Below are 23,533 nucleotides of genomic sequence, written 5' to 3'. Positions count from 1 at the left end.
TCTCGTTCCACACGTGAGAGTTGAATTAAATCAAGTCTTGGATGTTTGGGTTGTTTTTCTTTGTCCAAAGCGTTTAACAAATTGTTGCTGCCCCGAGCAGCAGCAGCCTCTGCATTGTCTCAGTATCTGTGCTCAACCATATCAGCGTTTCAACACTTATTGCTTTAAATTACATCAATCACTCCCTCCCCTGCCCTCGCACACTCCACCCTCCCTAGGCTGATTTTTCTCTGTCTCTTTTCATTACTTTCCCTCTTCATCTTTCTCTCCTTTAACTTCTCTTCACATTATTCTAACTCTGGTTGCCTTTTCATCATCCTCCTATTCCCTCCCTTCCTCTCTTACCCTCTTTGCCCCTATTTGATTCATTTGTATCCATCCTCAGTCTTTCCCCTCTTCTCCAGCCTGCTCCTCTCCCTCTTTTCTCTCTTTCTTCCCGGGCTCGTCTTTCTTTTCCTTCTCATTTTTGGCATCCACTTCATCGTTTTCCTTCTCTTCCCTTTCCTTCTCCCTGTCTTTGAAGAGTTGAGCTAATTTGTGGAACTGGGGTCCCCACTCTTCTAGCCCGGCCCCCCACTCCTCCTTCTCTGCATCCTTCTCTGCTTCGCTCTCGAGTGAGCTGAGGGATCCAGCCCGGGACCCTGTGCCTTCCAGGCCGTACACCTGCACAGAGTCGTACGGTGGCTGCGATGGGTCAAAAGTGACTTGGGCAAGACGCAGACGTAGGAACTCACCCACCCTCAGTGCCAAGGAGGGACCCCCAGGCCCTGGAGCTCCTCTCACAGCCTCCATTCCTGGAACCCAGCCGGCCCCAAAGCCCATCACTCCGCCGTATGCTCCCTGAGGCTGCCCTGGGAAAGGAAAAAGCTGGGGAGTTATATCCCTCCTGCCTAAAACATAACCCCCCAGACCCATCCGATCACGCCAGTCCCCAATTAAGCCAGCTGCTTCTGGGTAGACGGATGATATCCCTACGCCCTCCCTTTCTGGCCTTGCCACCACAAAGTTGCTCCCCATCTCTAGTCCTCCTCTCCCCAAGCTGCCGGGGTAGTCCCTCTGTCCCGATACCTCCCCCTGCAGGACAGTGGCATAGTTGCGTCCACTGGCAGGTTGTCCATTTGGAAAGGTGAACCCACTTCCATTTCCCCCTCCCCCTCCCCCTCCTCCTCCACCTCCTCCTCCACTGGGATCAGATTCAGGCTGGCCAGAGCTTGTGCGGTTTGGGGACAAGCCCGCACGGGAAGCCCTGCGTCCCGCCATGGGGAGGGTAGCCGAGTCGCACACCCAGCCTCCTGCGCTGGGACCCTGGCCCATCGTGGAGCCCGATCGTGTCATGACGAGGTGATGCTCCCTGGGTAATGTCTCCGACTGCACCTGGAGGGAACGTAGGCGAGCGCGAGTGGTTTTAGTTCGGGGCTGGGGTAGGGTGTGGTACTGTTAGGTTTAGGGTTACAGTACCAAATGGGATGAAGGATAATTTAATGAGAGGCATAATAAAAGCAGAAAGATGGGGGGGGGAATAACATAGGGCCCAAATGGAGGAAAAGCAGGAGATGGCGATGATAAAAAAAAATTATTGAGACGAAGGAGAGACAGACATTGAGCAGAACAGAGTTGGAAGAAGCCATAGATATTAATTGAGCACTAGAATGAGCTAACACTGCACTGTGAGAGGGAGATGGTGAGGGAAGTGATTGAGAGATAAAATATTTGAAAATTAAAGACAGAAAGGGCCAGACAGCCTTGCTATGGCCTTATAAATAAAACAAAAGGTAGAAAAGATAATGAACAGCAGGATATAAATGTGCTGACATGTCTGAATCATCAACTTCCTCCAGCAGTGTCCTGGACATGTCAGCTACAGTACAGAGATGAAAAATATTATAGCGTTGCAATCACTGCAATAAAATAATATATCAGGTTGACCTAATAATTATTTTATGTTTGCTTAATTACTTTCTTACTTACTCGTTTGCTTATTTAATTGAATAATTATTCATTCAACTTTAATGCGTTCTCCAATGCAGTTATCTATCATTAAACAAGCCATTTATTAAATTTTAAATTGTTTTTCAATGCAATCCTTCCATTCGTCCATCCATTCGTCCATCCATTCGTCCATCCATTCGTCCATCCATTCATCCATCCATTTGTCGATCCAGCCATCCATCCATTAAACTGTTTTAGTACAAAATTCACACCAAACATGCATCCTATGCATAGTTTGCACAATGTACAATAAAAAATGTCCGTACCTAAAGCATTAAATCCTACAAAACAGCTAACTTGGATGCTACATTGCTATTTATACAATACCAATACTTTTCTGACCTTATCCCTCTTCATCCCTCTGAAGATCAGGTAACTCTTTGAATTTAGAGTGCACATAATGTGATTCTCTACAGCAACATTGGAGCCTATCAGCGCCAGAATGCCATTGGAGGCTCGTCATGGAGGTCAGAATATTTGGGATCAAATCAGATCAGCTGAACTACGATCCCAAATTGTGCATTTATGGGGAAAGCGTGGTCGCAGTGATTCTTACCCAGTCCACATCTTGACTATGGTTGGCCTTGTCCTCACTGCTCCCCTCTGTGCAGTTGCTTGCAGTTCCTGTCCCTCCTCCTCCTCTCTCCTGGCTGTCACTGGTCCTCGGCGTTCCTCCATCCGATGCACTTTGGGGTGCAGTCCCGTCACGGCTTCCCGTGCGACTCCCTGTTCGGCTTCCCGTGCTGAGGTCTGTGGGAGCGATGTACACCGCACCAGACTCCATGGCCCCTACCGTGGCCCCCTGGTTCTGGATGACTAGAGAGTGGTCTGGTTGGCCTCCAGGAAAGCGGTATCCCAGCTCTGCCAGGCCTGGTTCAAATGTTCCACCTGGTGTGCGGCGGAGAACAGGTAACGTGTGGCTGCTGTAACAGAGGCGACCATAGAGAGGTCCACTTGGTCCTGAGTAGTTGTGATCCACACCCGGATTCTGAGCCCAGCTAAAGGTGCGAGCTTTGTCTTGGTTATGATGGGAGTAACGTCTGTGAGACACAAGGCAAAATCGCCATTCAACTTTGGGAAGTCAAGTTCATTTTATGGCATTTTTTACTTTGTTTGACAGCAAACAATAGAGGCAATATCCACGTGGGAAAAATCTAATTAAAGGGGTATTTCAGTGATTTTAATAGTCAAAATTGATGCACCCAAAGCCAACGTATATTTTGACTTTTAGCCTCTAGTATGAAGAGCAAACTTATTACAAACTGTTAAGTTACTTTCTCAGACTGAACAAAACCTTCCTCTAGAGCCACAGAAGACTTGCTGCTGCTCCCTATGACTACAGAAATCCATGTGTAGAAATTGGTGGGAAGTCTGCGTAAGATCTTACCAACGCAATACAACAGAACCACAAACTACAGCTTCAAAGTCACCATAAAGTTTAACCATCTGCGCCTCTGTGACACAGAGTCAAGAAAAATGAAACTTAAAAAACATAACAAAGGTATTGCAGCGATATTGCAATGGATTGCATTAGATTTAAAGGGTTTTTCATGTTGTTGTGTCCACATCCATAAATTGCGGGAGAAGCAATTTTCGATAAACTAAATGCAGCCTTTGTACTTGCTTATGGCCCCTCCATATGGCTTGAATAAATTCATCGGAACTAATTATTAGTCCAAAGGCAATAACAATGTTTCACAGAAACATCAAAGTGGGTGCAAACAACTCTCTGATGTAGCAGAACATAAATGAGCTTTAACAAAATGAGCACAACAAAGTGGTCTCCTAGGACTGCAGAGCTTGATAGCTTTCTGTCTCAGCATTTTGATCGGTGACAGATTATGATCAGGGAGTTAAGGCTCGATCAGTTACTTAAGGGGATCAAATAAGTGCTGGACTGAGATGAAAGGTTTTACTCTGAAGGAGTGCATTTGTTTCCTCCCTAACTTCCTTTTAGCACATAATAAGAGACCAGCCATGAGGTTTGATGTAATTAAACATCACACAAACACCCTCTGCCTACTTACACATTCCTGCTGTCCAGGGTGCGATAGCCACGTGAGCGTGAGCTGTGCGGGGCGCTCTGGAGTGCGGCAATGTCAAAGGCAGCCGTGTCGGCCTCGCCCCCGCCCTCGTCATCATACGTTATGATGTTCTCACGTACGTCGTCCTCCTCCAGCGGTGACAGGGAGTCGCGCTTCTGACGGCGCAGTGACAATGACAGCGCACTCACCGCTGCAGAGGGGTGGCAGAGGAAATAAAGGATATTGAGGCATAGGAGAGGAATTGGACAAAAGAATGATTAACAAGGGAGAAGGGGGCAGAAGTCACAGGGGAAATAAAGTAAATGAGGAAGAGGAGAGAGTGAGCAAGGGAGAATTTTTCAGGCAGACAAAGAGGTGAGACACGGAGACAAAACAAATACAGAAGAGGCCTTGGGTTAGTATATTATGGCATATCAGCAGGCTACATGCCTCCACTGTGTAATTGACTTTGAGTTCCAGTCAGGCAAATGGACGCTTTATTCTCCCATGACCCCACAACTCATTCCATATTCCATATTCCCAAAGCCGAGAGCTACATTTGACCCAGGGCTGTGGGCAAAGATCCAAGCTATGGAAGCTCTTGTCTATCAGGCTACCTGTGATAACGTCTACCCGGAAAGATGGAATTGTTCTGCTATAGTCATGCACTGTTTATTAAACTCATCACGTGTAAAGTAGGGAAATATTATACTTGTATATAGTTAATATAGGGAATACTTGGAGGAAGTCATGGGTCCAACATTTTGGAATTTGGAAGCTTTACCCTTTATATAAAAGATAACTGATCCAAATGGGATCCTGAGGACAGATCCAAAAAAAGACCCAGATAATTATTGACCAATCCCTAAGTCTTACTACATGCCAAAATTCAAAGTTCGCAGTACTTTTTGAAACAATGGGTCTTCGATTTGACACAGAAGTTAACAACAGCCAAGATTTGACGAGACCTACTGTGCTTAGTTACAGTTGCTAAGCTATGATTGGACAGTCTTTGCTTGGGGAAGGGGTTTAGCGACCAGTCAATTACACTGTATCCAGTTTGAACAACACCGTCCTCATAAAAATTACATTCCCATACAACAAAACTGCATTCTCAATTACAGTTCAATTACAGGTCGCTGTTTTAAACATGTGATTATTGTTGTGAATTGAAACAAAATTACTTGGTCAGGTTTAGGTAAAACAAATACTTAGCTAGGTATAGAAAAGGATCATGGTTTAGGTTCAAAAAAGTATGTTTGTTACATAAGATGATAACTATGTTACGTGGTTGACTTTTGGTTTCACACAGGACAGAACAGCATTCTCCTGGGTGAGAAGTCCTGTGTTTGTTTGACCTCTCCATCTACCTACGCTGACTTTATTAGAAACGTATTTGTGATATGTCAAAGACAAACATAATCCAAGACAAAAATATGCTTCCTTTGAAACGTAAGGGAGAATGCAGTTTTGTTGTATGGGAACGTCATTTTTAGGAGATAGGGCTGGTTTGAAAGACCTCTACTTGTATGTCTTGGTATATATGCATACCATGCACACTGTGTGCTTGTGTCTCTATATGAATGTACCACAGGTGGTTAAGCTGCTGAAGTGAGTAAATCTACAGCCTTAACATAGTTGGAGTTTGTATTATTTGAGCCATGAAACTAATCTAATGATTCCTGAAAGGAGTGGGAAATCTCTAATCGTCCCTAACAATTTGAGGGATCACCTTCATGCCACAACTCATATGTATTTCTCTCTTCATCGGAGCCTTTGAAAGTGGTTTACCAAATGGCTTCATGTTCACCTTATGTATGCCAAGCCCCTTTTTAATAACCAGATGGGATCCTGATGGAGCTGTTGTCAGAGCTTCTGTAAAACATTTGGCATTTTGGGGAAAGCTCAGTAATACTGTTTGGGATTAGCATGAACCTCTTATAGACAAGAAAAACTAAATTTTCAAAACCCTCGCTCTATTTTAAAGCTACAAACTTGAGGCGAATGCTATAAAGTTGTGTGTATTTCCTTATGTCCTTGTCACTTCGAGAACTGAATTCTAAACTCCACCAAAAGCCACTCGTCATAATCACCTTCACGCCATGTTGCGTTTCTTTCTTGATTGAACTGGTCTCTTCCAGAATGATAATGCCCCTATCAACATAGCATGAGTAGTGATCCAACCGACTGAACAGAAATTACAATGCTGCTGGCCCCGAGCCAAAGCCTTCTCAGCACCTAGACATTATCCAATTGAGCATTTGAGAGTTTCTGCAAAGGCGGCAGTGACATTTTATTATGTCGCTATCAAAAACTGCAGGGCCCAGATAATCACTCAGAATTGTTATTTTAGCAGTGATTAGCGCTGACCTTGCCAGAGGAGATGACTGGACCAAAATTGCGAGAAAAGTAAACCTCGCTATTGAGCAGCTGTGACTAAGAAAAATATTTACGCTGCTGCCTCCATTATTTTCATATGCAGATTAAGCATCCAGGGATGTGTTGGAGGGTAAACAGCCCTAAACACTATTTACTCATCTTTTTTATTTGTAGATTAGCATTAAACGCTTTTATAGGCAGTAACTCTTAATGACATAACTTCATAAATTATGCTAAGTGATGTAGTAAAAACACTATGTAGGTTATATAAGTACTGTAAGGGTCTTTCTAGGGACAAAAAATAAATTCATATTCATTTTTTATTTTCACTGTTGTTATTGTCTTATGGTGATCTCATCACCATGTCTCTTCATAAACTCTATGTATCAAAGTATTTACCCAGTAGTGTGGCGACACAAGCCAGGATAGCCAGCAGGGCGGCGGTACTGAGCCCAGGGGAAGGCAGAGTGGACTGCTGAGGGAGACACACCGCCTCTCTTTCCCAGTCCCACTCGCCCTCGGACTGTTTGTCCTTCTCTTTCTCCCCGGCCCGTGCCCCTCCTCTCAGACAGGGACAGACGGACACAGTGACCGTCCCGGTGCTGGTAAGGCCCGACGTCCCGTCCCTCAGGACCAGTGGCACGTGGAGCGTCAGGGTGGAGGATGCGGAGCGGGACAGCGGCTGGAGCTGGGACAGCAGCACCAGGCTCGCTGTGGGGCCTGAAGGAAGACAATTCATCCATTGTTAACTGCATGAAGCAATTTTCCCATTTTTTCCTGAGCTGAATGGCAGCAAGAGGTTGTTTTTACACATGGAACACATAATAAGCCCACACACCTTTATTCTTTTAAATTAGAATTCATCAATAACAACACAATTTAGAAGGACAGACAAAGAGCTTTGGCCTCTATTGGTCTGACTCTTACTGTGAAGTGTCTGCATTGGAGATATTTTTAGATTTCTTCTAAATTAAATGTGAAAGGACCACAAATAAGGGCGGAACACAAACATAGTGCAGAAAATATTTAATCAGCATGAAAGGCACTGCAAAGTCATATAAACACGACTCAATTATCACAACAATCTTCTCCGATCTTAATCACAGATGGATTATTACCGTTTTTAACAAAGCAAATAATACTGCAAGCCTTTGTCAGACAAGCTGTCCATATGAGAACAGAACATGTTTTTCTTTTTCTCTGTTCTACTGTTGGATGACATATCAAAGAGGCCTGTGATTCAAAATGTCAGTGGGTTAATCCTCCAGATCCACAGTCCAACCAGAGCAGGTTGGCTCCTCGTGGTTTTGCCAAGTTGAGGAATGATTAGCAGGCCAATGGTGCAAATGATAGCCAATGAGTTATTATGTCATCTGCTATTGTAAATCATACTGCTTAATGTGACAGTACTATCAGTCGTTAAACATCAGTACAGTAGACATTCCCCAAACAACCGAGGATGTGTGCACAGCCAAGGGACAGACTACACATGTCAAGATAACTTAACTATCAACTTTTTTATCATTTAGAAAAAGTACAATTTATTTAAACTTGCACTAATCACTCCTTTTTTTCTTAACAATGGATCAAATAACTGTGTGTAATGTAAAAGGGGTTGCTTGTACTGCCGAACCCACAGAGACTTATCACCCAACTCTGCTGTTTTTATTACATTACATGTCATTTAGCTGACGCTTTTATCCAAAGCGACTTACAATTGCTATATATGTCAGAGGTCACACACCTCTGGAGTAACTATGGGTTAAGTGTCTTGCTCAGGGACCCATTGGTTGATGTATCACAGTGGGAATTGAATCCAGCTCTACCACACCAAAGGAATGTATGTATCATATCCACTGCACCATCACCACCCCATCTCTCATCCCCTCATCTCTAGTTCTTAGCATATTTTAGCTAAATGTTTTGGTTTTATGTCCTGCAACTTTATTGTTTGGTTCACTGTCACTACTCTCAATGACCACCTTTTTAGTGAAATTGCTATGATAAACTGTACGCTGCCTGCTCAGCACCAAATGGCAGACATTGTGTTTTTTTGCCCTGCCCCGAGGTGGCTAAAAAATCTAAATAAAAGTTTTAAATTTGATTCTAAATTTATTTTAAGTAAATATATATGCGATTTGCTACAGCTTCTGGACAAGTGACACATCTCGCTAACATGATACATGAATTCAAGCAACTAAACAGTAACAGTCCTGTAAATGCATCAAAAAGTGTAGCAAAACAGCAAGAGTAGAAGACTGCTAGCTGCTGATCAGGGATGCACTGCACAGTAAATGGTTTCAAAAAATTCAAAAACGGCAACTTTGCAAATGTTTTATATTTTATTCCGCATGTTTGTTAGGCCTCAAGGATACAAACAGTGTATTTTGGTATGAAACGCAGTCTGCAAACATTCCTGTGTTTGTTTTCCACAGGTGATGAATAATTGCCAAAATATATATTTGTGGATACATTATTTCTTCTTTATGTATGAAAACTGTGAATGTGAATATCATCTAAGACACAAAATTGTTGTGAATGTAGCCCGGGACATATTTGTTAGTGAATGCAGAAACTTTAATTTAATTTGTATTATTAATTCAAAGTTTTATTCAGCAAAAATAACCCCTAGCGATTATGATTTGATGCAGTAGTACAGCACATCCTTGAATAACAAGCCCAACATGTGTATGTTTACATGTTTGTACTATGTCTATTAGATAGTGTGTACTTGCACTGTATATCCATTACTGTATGTGTGTATTTGTGCAGGGAAATGAAACCGGTACGGACAGAGAATGTACTAGAAACAAATACTAAGTAGCAACATTCAATTGAGCTGAAGTGAATTAAATGAAGCAGCTCTGATTTCTTCAAAAGCTTTTTATTGGAAACCGTATGTATATGTGGCTGTGGGGAGGAGAAGATTGATGTAGAGGATATGTGAAGGCAAACAAGAGGGGCAAATAAAAGAGAGGAGCATAACAAAGCAAAACAATGGGGCCACCGGAGTTAAGAGATGGATGGTAGAAGAGAGAGGCAGAGACAGAAAAAGGGAAGGGGGGAGGTAGAGAGAAGAGAATGAGGCAGAGGGTAAAAGTGAAAGAGAGACTAGGCGAAAAGACGAAGATGGAAAGAGAAAGGCGGAAAGAAAGTGTGGAATTGAGAGCATTAAAAAAGTAGGTAAACAACAAGGGTGTGTCTGCCAAGGGAACAAAAAAAAAAGGAATTAAGAGATATACAGAGAGAAGAAAAGATTGAGTGCCTACCACCACTGTCCCTGACACTGAAGTTGAGGGCGGCGCTGGACTCCGGAGGGATGCTGAAATACACAGTGCTGTCATTCCCTCCCTCATCTCTATCAATCGCCCGCAACACCTGCACCACCTGAAACCCAGAGATAGAGAGAGCAGAGGAGATTGGGTGAGGGGAGGGTGTTAATATGTGTGTGTGTGTGTGTGTGTGTGTGTGTGTGTGGGGGGACACCGAGAGTAGAGAAAAAGAAGGTAATGGCAGAAACAGTTACACAGAGAATGCTTTTACAGTAGCTACAAACCATTAGCCGACGTCAGCAGGAATCAAAACAAGCCAAACAAGTAGTATAGAGACACAAGCCAACTGTGTTTGATACTCACACCCAATAAATAACAGTGTCTGACGTGAATCGACCAAATTGCACAAATACAGTGCAGTGTGGATTTTCAATTTAGTAATAGCATCTGCACCCCGCCTTCAGTGGCATTCGTAACGAAATTAATCTAAAAAAATCTCCCGCAGCCTAAGCTGATGGGTAATTTATTTTTAATGAAAAACTCTGGTTGTCATTATGCAAGACGTCTTTTCAGAAAAGCTTTCGAGCACTAGTTACTAGACTGAATGCAGGGATGAAGGGTGCCGTATGCCCTCCGAGTTAGTCAGTGTCTCTAGGCCTTGAGAACATTTGTTATGTACAGTTGCATTATGTTATTAGTTGCTGGGTGTGAATATTTAAACATGTTTTGCCTAATGACTTGTCATATACAGAGACATGCGCACACAACCCGAACACATTCGACCATATCGTAATCTGTCTTTCCTGAACTGTCTCTCCCCTGCTCAGTCACATAACAGTATACACACAAACACTAACATCACAGGCAAAAACAAATCAATGTCGTTGCCACAGAATCACAGATTTAGTGGCAAAACAACAAAGAAACAAGCAGAGCAAAGAAAAACACCAGGAAAAACCAACAGATGGGCCAAGACACCAAATGATGGCGATAGAGCCAGCGTGGAATACTGAATTTGGGGATAAGAAAAAGAGAAAGCAAAGGATGGTTTCCAGGGAGAAATTGAGGAGCACAGATATGATTTCTATAATTGAGATAACATCAAGTGAAAACACAATAATGCAGAAAAATAGACAAGAACACAAAAAAAGCAAGATGGATGGCAGGAAAGAGGGAGACAGTCTAAGAGGAGACTCAAGTTAATTACAATGTGAAGAGCTGCTGCGTTCCGATAACAGGTCATGGAGGGTACACCTGCCTCCACAGAAAATGGGCACACTGTAGCGGTATGCTGCTATATCTGAATAAATAAAGCTAAGTACTACTAAAATGTATATGCTCCTATACTTGAATAGGCAAGTCCTTGTATGATATGCTTTGCTTTGAAGTACTGTAGCTTATGTTTATTTATAGGAGACATCACTATTTGAAATACAAGAATCAAACCTCTCATCTAACTCCTTGTCTGACAAAATAATGACAAAATAATGACATATTTACAGTTTGGCCATGTTTTAATCATATGATTTGTACATGAACATAGAGGACAATATTTGTGTGTCATAATAATAATGATGTCAACTTCCAGATTCATTATGAATATTTGTGCATGTTTTGTTTACCCTAGTGCCTTAGTACAACATACTATATGGTTTATATCTGGCATACAAAACTAAAACCTACTAAAACTAAAAAAGTCAAGAATACTAATCAGCCATATGCAAAAGAAGAGAGTAGCCTATACATGAGTATAAATCCATGATCTGTGGCAATACTGAGGCTATACAAAATGTACAAAAAACTGTAATTAGTATTATTTTCCCGGCAAATGAATTGCCTTTTGGAGGGGCTTAACATACTCAAAAACTCACCAAAATTGGCGGTCGCATCAAGTCTGGTGAAAATGTACGTATTTTATGGGTTTCTAGAATAGGTGCACAAAATTGGCTCGCTGGCACCCCCTACAATGTAGGACATCTATAGGCCAAAATTGACTTTTGGTCATAGCGCTTGAGCTGAAGATCTTTGCCCAAACCCGTTCAGCTCTACATAGCGCCCCCCTGCTGGCAACAGGAAATCAGCCTTATGTGACAAACATCATCCGATTTACATGAAACTTATAATGTGTAGTCTACATGTGATACTGAGCCGCCCACGATACTTTAACCACGCTCACTTACTCAGACCACAGTAACATTTGAACTGTTTAAGGTAGAGTCTTGTGTGAGGTATAATTGAACTCAGCAGAGTTTCTTTTTGATTGGTGATGGTTTGAACCGCCCCCTATGATGTAGCCACGCCCATTTTTTTTTATAACTTATGACCTGTTTGATGTAGACCCTTGTGTGAGGTATCATTGAACTCAGCAGAGAGTTCCTTATTCATTGGTTATGGTATGCTTAAGCCACGCCCCCTTTCATAACTGGTGACCCGTTTAAGGTAGTCTTAAGTGAGGTATCATTGAACTCAGCAGAGACTTCCTTTTTTATTGGTAATGGTTTGCCCTGACCCCTATGCTTTGGCCACGCCCCCTTTCACAGCTAATGAACTGTATGACATAGAGTCTTGTGTGAGGTATCATTGAACTCAGCAGGGAGTTCCCTTTTCATTGGTGACGATTTGCAGTGTCTGAATGCGCAAGGAGCGGCGTCCGCCAGTAACCCCGATGCGCGCAGAGGCGCGAGAGCCAGGCCAACGCTGCTTGCAGCTTTAATTGTATGTTGATATTTAAAGCAAGTACATTTTATCAGCATAGTATAGCAGTGCAAGTTCCTTTAATCAAGTCTAAGAGTCTACAGCCATGCCAGCAGCTCTGTTAGGGTGTACTAACATCAGCATGCTACCAGGCTAGCAAGCTAATGTTTAGTTGGTATAATGTTTACCACGTTCACCATCTTAGTTTAGCATGTTTGCATGCTAACATTTGCTGATAAGCAGTAAACACAAAGTACAGTTGAGGCGGATGGGGACCCGGTGACTGCGCTAAATTAAATGTGATGGTGTGTACCAAATTTCATGGCAATTCATCCAATAATTGTGGAGACATTTAATTGAAAACCATGAATGCCATCCTCATGGGTTTCAGAAAAGAACTAAAATGTATCAAAACCCACAAATTTCTTTATTTGGCACCATCTGATGGACATAATGAAAAAGACACTGTGGCAGAGAGGAATGCAAATTGATTCACCCCACAACCCAATCAGAGTCTGATGATCAGACCCAGGTACATTGACAGAAATGGTTTAAAAACAACACATACAGCCCTTTTCCAATTCAGGAACTTGACAACCTAGGACTTCCCATAACCTGATTTTTAAGAACCTTGTGAGACTTTGGTACTAGGTTCTTTTGTGCCTTTTTGACGAATCACAATCGTCAGCATTGCTGACCACTTAAAAGCAGTGTTGCCAACATTTTTTTCCAATTTAAGTAGATAACACTAGCTCTAAAGTCACTAAAAGTTGGCAGATGACATGTGCTCATTTGTGTATTGGTGACGTCATTGAGCATCATTTCTATAAAGGTTAGATGTTGTATCGGCCCACTTCCTGAGCACTGCGCAAGAGGAGAGGAAGAGATCCATCCCGTACTGTTGGCAGAAGAGCTGTGGACTAAGATTACACTGAGCAGCATGCATGGGTATGAATTACAATATAATATATGAATACATCGCTAAGAGGGTCTGAAAAGTCGCTAAGTCTAGCGAGAAAGTTGCTACTTGCTGCTTGAAAGTACCTGGAACAAGCATTTATTCTCACCACATGAGCAGCGCCAAAATATAGTTCTAGGGACATGTCTCAGAGGGGGGTAGAGAAGCATGGAAACAAAAGCAGAACCGGCGACAATGGCTAAACCTTAAATAATGTTTGGTCATGTTCCTGCAGTAGAAAAGGATGAATAGACTGCACCAATTTTCACTGGGATTGTCCCATTTTTATACGAACAAAGCTTGTTCCAGCAGAATTTGAAAGCTGTAATTAAATTAATTTTATACTCATAGGGACTTTAAATTGTAGTTTTTTTTAACATAACTTTTCATACAGACAAATACATTGACATCAAAGGTCACTCAAACACATACTGACCTGCCCGATGGAGGATGAGTCACACATGGCAGTTGTGTATTGCCTGTCGAGTTCGGGTGCGTTGTCATTCAGGTCTAATGTCTCTATTGCAACCAGAACTCTGGAAACCTGGCTGGGATTGTCTGAAAGAGCCAATCAGAAACAGGCAGTTTACAATAGAGCACTCTAAGATACCTATGACTGCTGTATTTAGAAAAAAATTATGAATACAATTCCCCAATGCAACAAACACCAGTGTGCACACACAGAGGTGCCTCGTTTAATCCATTAAATCCATTAAATTGTCCTCATAGGCGAGATCAAGCTTTTCAGTCTTTGTCCAGAAACTTCAACAGCACTCAGATCACATTAGCGAGCACAAAACTGGCTAAATATACAGATTACATTTAGTTTTATTTGGGTTGTGTTACAGCTCAGAGGCTCCCAGCTGGAGTACGACTGACATTCCATAGCAGTTAAATTTTTCCACATCAAACTGTTCCATTTTTAGCCAAAGCACATCGTCAAATGTGTGTGTGTGTGTTGCTAAGAAAGAGAGAGAGGAAGCAGAGGAGGGATGTAGAAAGCGGTCAGTGTGCATGCAGTTACACAAGGGCGCAGTTTAAATGGATTGTCAGAGGGTCTTCCATACCCCATTCACTTGGATATTTACACACACTCGAACATGAAGTTCTCTCAGCCACGCTTTAAACGCACAGTCATACTGTGAGCTGAACATTTACCATTACATGTTATGCTGCTCTTGTATTGGGATCCTCAAACACAATCCAGGCTCACCAGCACACATCTTCACTCATGTATCTTAGCAGGCAACAGCGGGCCACACATTCTGTAAATAAAAACACACACACACACACACACACACACACACACACACACATACCCTCCCACATAATGTTCTCAAACCTAGTATTAACACTGTGTCACGGATGACAGTGAATGCTTCCCACCACGGAAAAGCTGAAAATGAGCTCTTGCTGTAATGCTACTGGGTGAGCTGGCCTGCCTGTGGCCATGGCAGGGCTCCTACTGTGTTTTGTGTCAACTCAGCCTCCAACAGTCTGTTTATTAGATAGAGCTCATTATTCAAGACAAGCACTCACTGTGCTGCCTTCACAGTCCTACCAACACTGCTGCCACAAGGAGCCCTGAGTAGATTTTAAGCAAAGATTAACTTTGTCAGGAGCAAGACTTGGCAGGGAAAACAACTTCCTCTCCTTGCACACAGTTTAGTTTGATTGAGATTTTTTTTAATTTTTTTTAGGGCTGAGAGGAAGATCCAAATTATATTGTAGGACTTGCCAAAATGACAATTAGAGCCAGGATTAAGCAGGAGGCTGGTGTTAATTTTAAAAACGTCATTCAGACTAATCAAGAAAACAGGTTGTTTGTCATTGCCTTCCAAAATGATTCATACATGTATGAGCATTTTCTGGCACCACTATCAGCAGAAAGACATTATTTGTCAGTTCTTTCTAAAAACGAATATGACCATTAAAAGAGACATATGCTCATTCTCAGGTTCATACTTGTACAGTATTTGGGGATTCTACTAAAACCTGTTTACATGCTTTAAAGGTCACAAAAAACATTCTTTTCTCATACTGTCTGTCTCAATATACCTGTATTCACCCCCTGTCTGAAATGCTCCATTAAAGTGCCTGTCTCTTTAAGCCCCACACCCGAAAAATCCCAGTCTGCTCTGATTGGCTGGGGAGAAAAATATGGCGCACCTTTGCATGAGCAGTTCTCAAGCTGTGGGTGGATATACTCAAATAGGGGGCTGTATATTATTGACCCCACATGTGACATAGGAAGAGGAGCCAAATCTGAATGTCTCATTGGTAGGCACTCCAGATACCCAAATGTATGTGCACAAGCATGTCTCCTGCAAGGATAGGTGATCTGGTGATATAGATTTTTCTTTTTGTCAACAAATCCCATGAAAAGATAAAAATCAACAAATAATTAATCCTGTTACAGTAACCGATTATCTACCAATTGTCTGTGTATCCATATAGCTCCTTTGTTGTCCAAAAATTAATAAAAACGTGAGCATCAATGAGGCCACTCCTTTTCATTGGATGATGTGTCCTTTCCATATTGTGAACATGGTAGTTTGAGTCAGTCCCACATCAACCTACTACCATGTGTGTTAATCCCAAACTGTTGTTAGGAGATTATTTTACTGTTTAAAAAAAATTGAACTATATATTCATGACCCTTTTTTAAATAGGAATTGAATTGGCTCGAGAATGACTGCCACAGACAGATAAGAGAAATAGAAAGAAAGAAAAGTATTGAGAGATGAATTTGTAGGCAAAAACATAAATGTACAATATTGCCAGTCTTATCCTTTAAACCCAACCACATTACGTGTTTTGTTTCTCATGCTGTCACTGCAGTCCATGCTCTCCCCCCCCCCCCCTTATTCTTGACCCTGGAAATAACAACTGACAAAACATCACCTTGTTCACGGTTAAAACCTCCAGAAAAGCGACAAAATAGACATTGCGATTGTCCTTTCATCTGCATTTTCCTGATTGAAACATGACGTGTGAGGTGCCTCGGTGTTTGTTGAAATTCTCTGCTTGGAAACGGAAAGGTCTTTACCGTTCTTCTCTGGCTGTGTTCGATTTGTTGCTTTAATTCTTTGTTTCCACTTGAATCCTTATGAGAACAGATCTATCGCAGCATCAGATTACTCACACAGTATAGATCAATTAATCCTCAGGCAAGCTGTAACAAACTATTTGTGGAGCCAAACATTCCCCTCATGGCTTGATGATTCGAGTGCTAAGCCGCTTAGTGAATTGCATCACACACTGGATACTGTGCTTTTCAGATACCGTACAATTTACAGTTTACACCTTCTTAAACCTCTTACACTCTTGTGCTCTTCAGTGGGTGCAGGTGTCAGTGATGGTAAAATGTTGGTTTAATTGAATAGTTTTAGCAATGAATAAAAGAAACGATCCAACGGACAAGCTCTTATGATGGCTCAGTGTGAAGTGGTGTACAAAGAGTGATCTCTGACCTCTCTGGGTGGCGATGACAGTAATGTTGTGCCAATGTTCCCGTTCCCGGTCCAGCTGCATGGCTGTGGTGATGAGGCCGGTGTCTGGGGTGATACGAAACAGAGCCTCTGGGTCTGACTGGGGATCAATGGAGAACCTGGAGAAAGTAGGGTGGGAGGAGAAAGATAGTTGTGTTGAGAAAAGGAAGGTGAATGCAAGTGAGTATAGAAAGGAGAAGTGAAGGGAAGAAGCAAGCAGAGATGGCAGTGGGGTGCAGAGTGAAAGAAGCACACAGGGCAAGTGTGTGAGGGAGCGATAAGGAAGTCTGCATTCAAATGGCCAAAGAATTAATATAGGGAGATTATCGCATCTGATAGGAGCTCTTTTGAAGTGACTCCGATTATCTTAATATCTCCATGAATATACCAACTATCATTCCTCCCCACACACTCACTCTTAGCATTTTGCCGGTGCTAATTGGGACACGGTTTTCTGTGGTTGTCACAGGCAAATCATTCGCCTCCCAGACAATACCTACTGCAAACAGAAGGGAAAAGTTTGGACCGCAAAAATGTATGTGGTTACTGTTGGCTCAAGGGAACACCAAGTAGGTATTTGGTTGGCTTATATTTATTTGGTTAGCTCTTACTGTTGTGTGTTGTTTCTTTTAGTTAGAGAGCTGAGTTTAAATTTCAAAAACACTATTCCCCTTAAGGCTTAAAAATCTTTATTCCCGAGATTTAACAATCGATATTAAAAAAAAAACAACCAAAAAACAAATCCTATCCTATCCTGATATTTTGACGGTTGACGGTTATTTGAACCCTGCAACAAGGCAAAATCATAGTGAATAGATCTTACATTACATGTCATTTAGCTGACGCTTTTGTCCAAAGTGACTTACAATTGCTAATTATGTCAGAAGTCACACACCTCTGGAGCAACTAGGGGTTAAGTGTCTTGCTCAGGAACACATTGGTTGATGTATCACAGTGGGATTCAAACCCAGGTCTCCCACCCCAAAGGCATGCATCATATCCACTGCGCCATCACCACCAATATGAAGCCAAAAGCAGCAATAATATACTTCATAATTCGTTACAGATGAAGATGTGACTCACCTTATAACTATTGAGATGTAACCCTAACCCAAACCCTGTCTTTAAACCTAACCCTAACTGTAACCCTTCATAGATAGCTAGCTGCTAACTTAATTGTTGACCTGCACAGTATGCCAGGTTCGCTCGGTGACTCGATCAGTGCCTACATACTAGCATCTACCCACAAAGACTGGGAACAGGGGGAAACAGCTAGCCTGGCTCTGTCCAAAGATAACAAAACCCACCTATCAGCACCTCTAAAGCTCACTAGTTTTCACCTTATACCTCATTGTTTAACGTTTACAAAAAGAGCCAGGCTAAATGGCTAGCGAACTCTCAGCAAGAAAACAAATTAGCATATTTTCCGAAAGTATTCAATTAATACAAGACTGTCGACAAACCTCAATAAAGAGTATAATAAAGGACACAGTAAAAGGTAGACTAGCTTTATCTGAGTGTACCCACATAAATCTTTATTCGCTAAATTTGTAAGAAATATTAAACAGTACTGCAAAAGAGGCCGATTACTGTACCTAATATTATTGGTAAGACCAGTATCGGGGTCTACAGCGCTGACCCGGCCCACAGTGCAGGCCGGCGGGCAGTTTTCAGATACGTCCATGAGGTATCGGGTTCGGGAGAACCTCGGAGGCTCGTCTGCATCCAGCACTGCTACTCTGATGGAGGCCCGGTCCTTGAAGGGGCCTCTACGCAAGAAGCGAGGATCCACTATGGGGTTGAGGACCTCAACAGAGAAGGAGTAAGAGCTCCGGCTCTCATAGTCGACGGCCTGGGGAGGACAATAGAGAAGGGTTAGTTAGTAGGGTAAAAACATATTAAATGTAGAAGTATATAATCCTCTAATAAGAAGGGTGACACTTTTTTAGTAGCAATAGATTATGCAAATGACACTGCTAAAAACATCATTTCCAATGAACTGCCTTTTGCTTTCATTTAGTCCAATTCTCACAATCAGTTTTCCAAAGATAACTGCTAAATTACATATCAAAAGCGGCGAGATGGCAAATAATGAATTATTTCAACAATAACAGCTCACAGAGGCTAGAGAATGGTCACATCCAAAATCAGCTGAGAATGATTTGGAGTAAATAATACCATGGTTACCCTACATGGTGTGTGGTTTGGAGTTTTGAAGTGATACTGTGAGTGCGGTTGTTGTGGGTGGATGCTTAGATTGTGGGTTTGTGTGAAGTAGGAAAAGGAATTCATGAGGTGTTGATGGTACAGCATTGAAGAGTTGAAAGGATTTTGAGAGCTCTGACACGGAAGTAACTACATGTGTGCATGTCGGTTTGATATTGCTTAAACGTTGATGTTGGGATATTCTTGACATGCTAAGACTAGAGGATACACTGTATAGCTGTAGAGTTCACTGCCAGGAAATTGAATGTTGATGCTGTATTTGTAGGAGTTGTATAAGATTAGTGCTGCTATCTAATGCAGTACAGATGGATGTAACCAATCATCTCGCTCCTGCATTGTTTGGTGCTGCAGTGTTGGCAACACACTTGGAACTGTGTTGGTGGATACCTGGCAGCTGGCAGGTAGTGTGTTTTGTCATAATGTTACAAAGATGTTGGTAGGAGTAGTTTCAGAGCTTGTGAAAAATTGTGAAACTTGGACAGACTTTGTTTTTGTGAGAATGGATTTGGGAGTTCACTTTCAGAGGTAGTGCAGATCGGCAATAGCTGCGATGTCGACAAATAGTTGCCATGAGCAATATATTTTCCTATGTTGAAATTGAAAACAGAACCACCCAGTACTTTCATAAAAACACCCTTGTTTATAACATCATCTCCATGGTGACTCTGCAGTCCCCATGGAGACTCGTACCTTCTATGAGAAGCATTGAAAATTCCTTTGTATCCTTGCATCTACACAGGTAGAAGAGATTTCATTTGGGATAAAGGCTCAGGACCCAGTGATTGTTTATTACTGAAAAGTTATGAAGCCTATTTGTCTGAGGTGTCCGTGTGATTGCGTACCGCACTCCCACCAGCGCTGCCAGAGAGATAGCCTCTGATCGGGTTTGCCGAGATGATTGTTAGCGAGGGCAGGAGGTGCGCACACAGGTAATCACATACATCCACTTGCGCGCACACGCACACACACACACATACACACACACACACACACACACACACACACACACACATATATAGTGCGTGGCACTATCTTTGTGGGGACCCATCATTGACATAATGCATTCCCTAGCCCCTTACCCTAACCTTAAACATCACAACTAAATGCCTAAACTTAACCCTTACCCTCACCCTAATTCTAAAACCAAGTCTTAACCCGCAAACAGCCCTTTAAAGTTGATGGGGCCAGCATTTTGGCCCCACAAAGCTGTCCGGACCCCACAAGTATACTGGACTCCCCAGTACACACACACACACACACACACACACACACACACACACACACACACACACACACACACACACACACACACACACACACTGACATATATCTGTTGTTGATTACTACATTTCAGAAATGCAACATGTTTCAGTCTGGGTTTAAAATACCTGTTTGAGGTGTTGGTGTTTGTAAGTACAAGTGGTTCTTTTGAGCCTGTCTGTCCTCAGATCCTTTGTCAGTATGTGTGTGTCCTTAACTGTGCATATAAATCATCTCAGTGTGATTGGCACAGAGAACCATGTTGGACAGAGGATAAATAGGCTCCCCGGCTATGCAGAATATTCACTGTCAGATTCAAACAGGGGAAAAAAACATTCTGAGGATCCCAGCGGCAGTGAGAATATTGATACGCTGTTGCTCATGCTCTGTCCTTCCTTTCCGGAGCTCTCTTTTTCTATTTCTTTGTTTCTTTTCTTCCCTGTTTTGAGCTGTAAACCTGCCTCACAAAAAATCTGCAGTTTTAGAAAGAAGTGGTGAAGATTGATTAAAGATTATGCAGAGAAAAGACGAAAGATTGAAAGACGTTGAAATGTTGGCAGTTTGAGGGAATCTCTGCAGAAAAGATAAATAAACAAAATGAATTGTTTGTGGAGATGAGTGTATGTGTGTAGACGGGGTTTAGGTGGGTAGACGGAGGGAAACAGGGTCCCCATTACAGGGAGAGAGAGAGAGACAATCTGTCTGAGGAGGAGAGGTGTCACTTATACTGTGAGCACACACTCATCACCCCCCCGCCCTCCCTCAATCCAGCACTCCATCACAGCACTCCCTCTCCTTCGCCCGCTCACACACTCCATCACCCACCCTCCTACGCACCCACCACCCATCTTTTTTTCCCCTAGTGTGTGTGCGACAGGGGCCAGCTCTGACAAACCCCAACGCACACACTCATCCTTCTCCCTCATTCGTCTGTACAGGAAGCACTTATCACACAGCGACCCGACCGTTTTTCGAAGTTTTTGTGTTTTTCTGTTTGGTGCACGTGTGTTAACCGATGTGAACACTCCTCACAAATGTTTTCACACACAAGTGCTCTGGTGGCTCTTGTGGAACACGTACACACACTTAAAGTTGCACTTGCTCTGCAGTTTCAGTATAATTGTGTAATACTTATTGTGTATTGTGTCTGATTATGTATTGTGTTTTATGCCCCTGTAAAGCAATCTGTGACTTATGTCTATGAAAAGCGCTTTATAAATACCTTACTTTTTTACTTTCTTAAAGAGCAACTTAACACCGTTTGGGCTTGAACAGGCACTCATGTATTAAAATACATATATATATATATATATATATATATATATATATATATATATTTGAACTCTGACACACACCCCACCATTTTTCAGCCATTTTAATGCCTTGATATTACATCCGATGGTAAAAAAAAATACATCTGTATGTGTATATCAGTAGCACTACCAGAAGCATCTTTCTTAATGGCTGAAATTGAAATTCTATTCCCCCCAAGTCACTGATGGCCAAGATTCATATTTGGTTTTAGGCATTATCTAATATGGTTTTTTGATTTATTTTTAATAATTTTATAATGCCTATTTATTTGTATATTTTATCTCACAGGGCATGTGCAAAATGTTACATATCTTTTGTAATGTATTACTGTTTCTTCTGGCTACAGTACATGCTGTTTTAAAAGCCTCTGAACACCCACACAGGTGATTTCAGTTATTCTGGCTAATTAGACCTCTGCTCAGGTTGAAAGTGGGCCTGAGCTTAGATGGGAATTTATTAGGTCACAAATCCTTTCTACCAATTAGAATGATAAAGCTGTCATTTGTCCTGCCCTAACAGGTGCAACAGAGCTAACACGAGACTCAGGAAGATGTTTAATCAATCAGTCCATACATACCCTGGGAAGAGGTCTAACCAGCCAGCTTACTGTAACTGAAAACACCTGTGTGGGTGTTCAGAGCCTTTACGTTAATTGCAGATGTGCGTAGTAATTTCAGGAACAGGAGTCTTCTTCTTTGCCCAGAAAAAGAAAAAGGATATTGAAAAGAGCAAGAGAACCGGCGTTTTGAAGTGTGAAGGCTACCGTAGCTGTAATACGTACTTTGAACTGCGTGGTGCGAGAGAGTTGATTGCGATATATGATCTTAACGCTAGATGGGAGAAATTCCTACACATTGAACCTTTAAGACTTTGGTTCAGAGCCGTTTGAACTGCTAGCATAACGTTAGCTTAGCGAGGCTACAGCGGAGCTAGCAGAGGCAGTAGAGGTAGATGTGAATGAGTGGTAGAGAGGCTGTACACACAAACACTGTAACACTAGTCAACACTGTAATCTAATAGCTTACAAGAAATAGAGGCAGTATTTATACTACTGTAGTAGTTCTTCAATTCTCAGTTGAAGTTCTCAATCGTACATACTTCACATAGGAAAGTGAAAGATAGTGTAATAAAGTGACTCTAAAAAAATTACTTTGAGTTAAGTTACTCTTTAAACACACTCTCTTCTTGGGACCTCTTCCACCTCTTCTATACATTATCATAAAACAATAAATGAAGAAAATGTGTGTACATGCAAGTGCTTAAATTAAATGGAAACGGAAAATGAATCAACAACTTTGAGAATTGATTATTGTGATTGTGATGGGAATTGTAGTTTTTACCATTTTCCAACCTTTTACAGATATAAACAATTCATAATCAAAAACATAACAAGTTAATTGACAGTTTGGACGTTTTTCATATTGTCGCCTTGTTGTTTTACACACACACACACACACACACACACACACACACACACACACCACACACACACACACACACACACACACACACACACACACACGCTCTACAAGTGTAACGTTCTCCTGTCCTGCAATGCTGCCAATGTCCTTTTTGAAATTCAAATTTCTCTTTACAATTTCCTATTTAAATTTGCTTCACAGTTAGCAGAAATGAATTAGCTCACCTGCATGCTAGACTGGTGATACATAATACATCTCTTCTCGGAGGGGCCGACCCACAGGCATGCATGCTCCAGTGAGAAAGTAAGTGTGTGTGTGTGTGTGTGTGTGTGTGTGTGTGTGTGTGTGTGTGTGTGTGTGTGTGTGTACGTGCTTGTGTGTTCTGCACCTTGGCAGCTGGAGTTCTTTCTTGTTTTTGTGCATTCTAAATCAAGATCATACATCACATTTGTCTGATGACAAACACAGCTTTGGACATTTCTGCCAACAAGCACAACTGCAGAGT

The 23,533-nt window shown here is 42.0% G+C and overlaps 1 protein-coding gene across 1 annotated transcript in view; it reads right to left on the bottom strand.

Annotated features, from left to right (window-relative positions):
- Window positions 1-381: 381 nt before the first annotated feature.
- cdh24b (cadherin 24, type 2b) overlaps window positions 382-23,533 on the bottom strand; it is a 92,963-nt gene continuing 69,811 nt past the window's right edge. The window contains exons 6-13 of the mRNA XM_078263328.1: window positions 18,403-18,659; window positions 16,790-16,926; window positions 13,753-13,874; window positions 9,662-9,779; window positions 6,792-7,112; window positions 4,017-4,224; window positions 2,546-3,029; window positions 382-1,374 (exon numbers count right to left, since the gene is read on the bottom strand). Coding sequence (XP_078119454.1) covers window positions 382-1,374; window positions 2,546-3,029; window positions 4,017-4,224; window positions 6,792-7,112; window positions 9,662-9,779; window positions 13,753-13,874; window positions 16,790-16,926; window positions 18,403-18,659 — 2,640 coding nt within the window. The remainder of the gene's footprint in view (window positions 1,375-2,545; window positions 3,030-4,016; window positions 4,225-6,791; window positions 7,113-9,661; window positions 9,780-13,752; window positions 13,875-16,789; window positions 16,927-18,402; window positions 18,660-23,533) is intronic.

The sequence above is a fragment of the Sander vitreus genome, chromosome 12, assembly GCF_031162955.1.
Source record: "Sander vitreus isolate 19-12246 chromosome 12, sanVit1, whole genome shotgun sequence".
NCBI classification, from domain to species: Eukaryota; Metazoa; Chordata; class Actinopteri; order Perciformes; family Percidae; genus Sander; species Sander vitreus.
The sequence above is the reverse complement of the archived record's forward strand: the minus strand, read 5'-3'. Positions and strand labels throughout refer to the sequence as shown.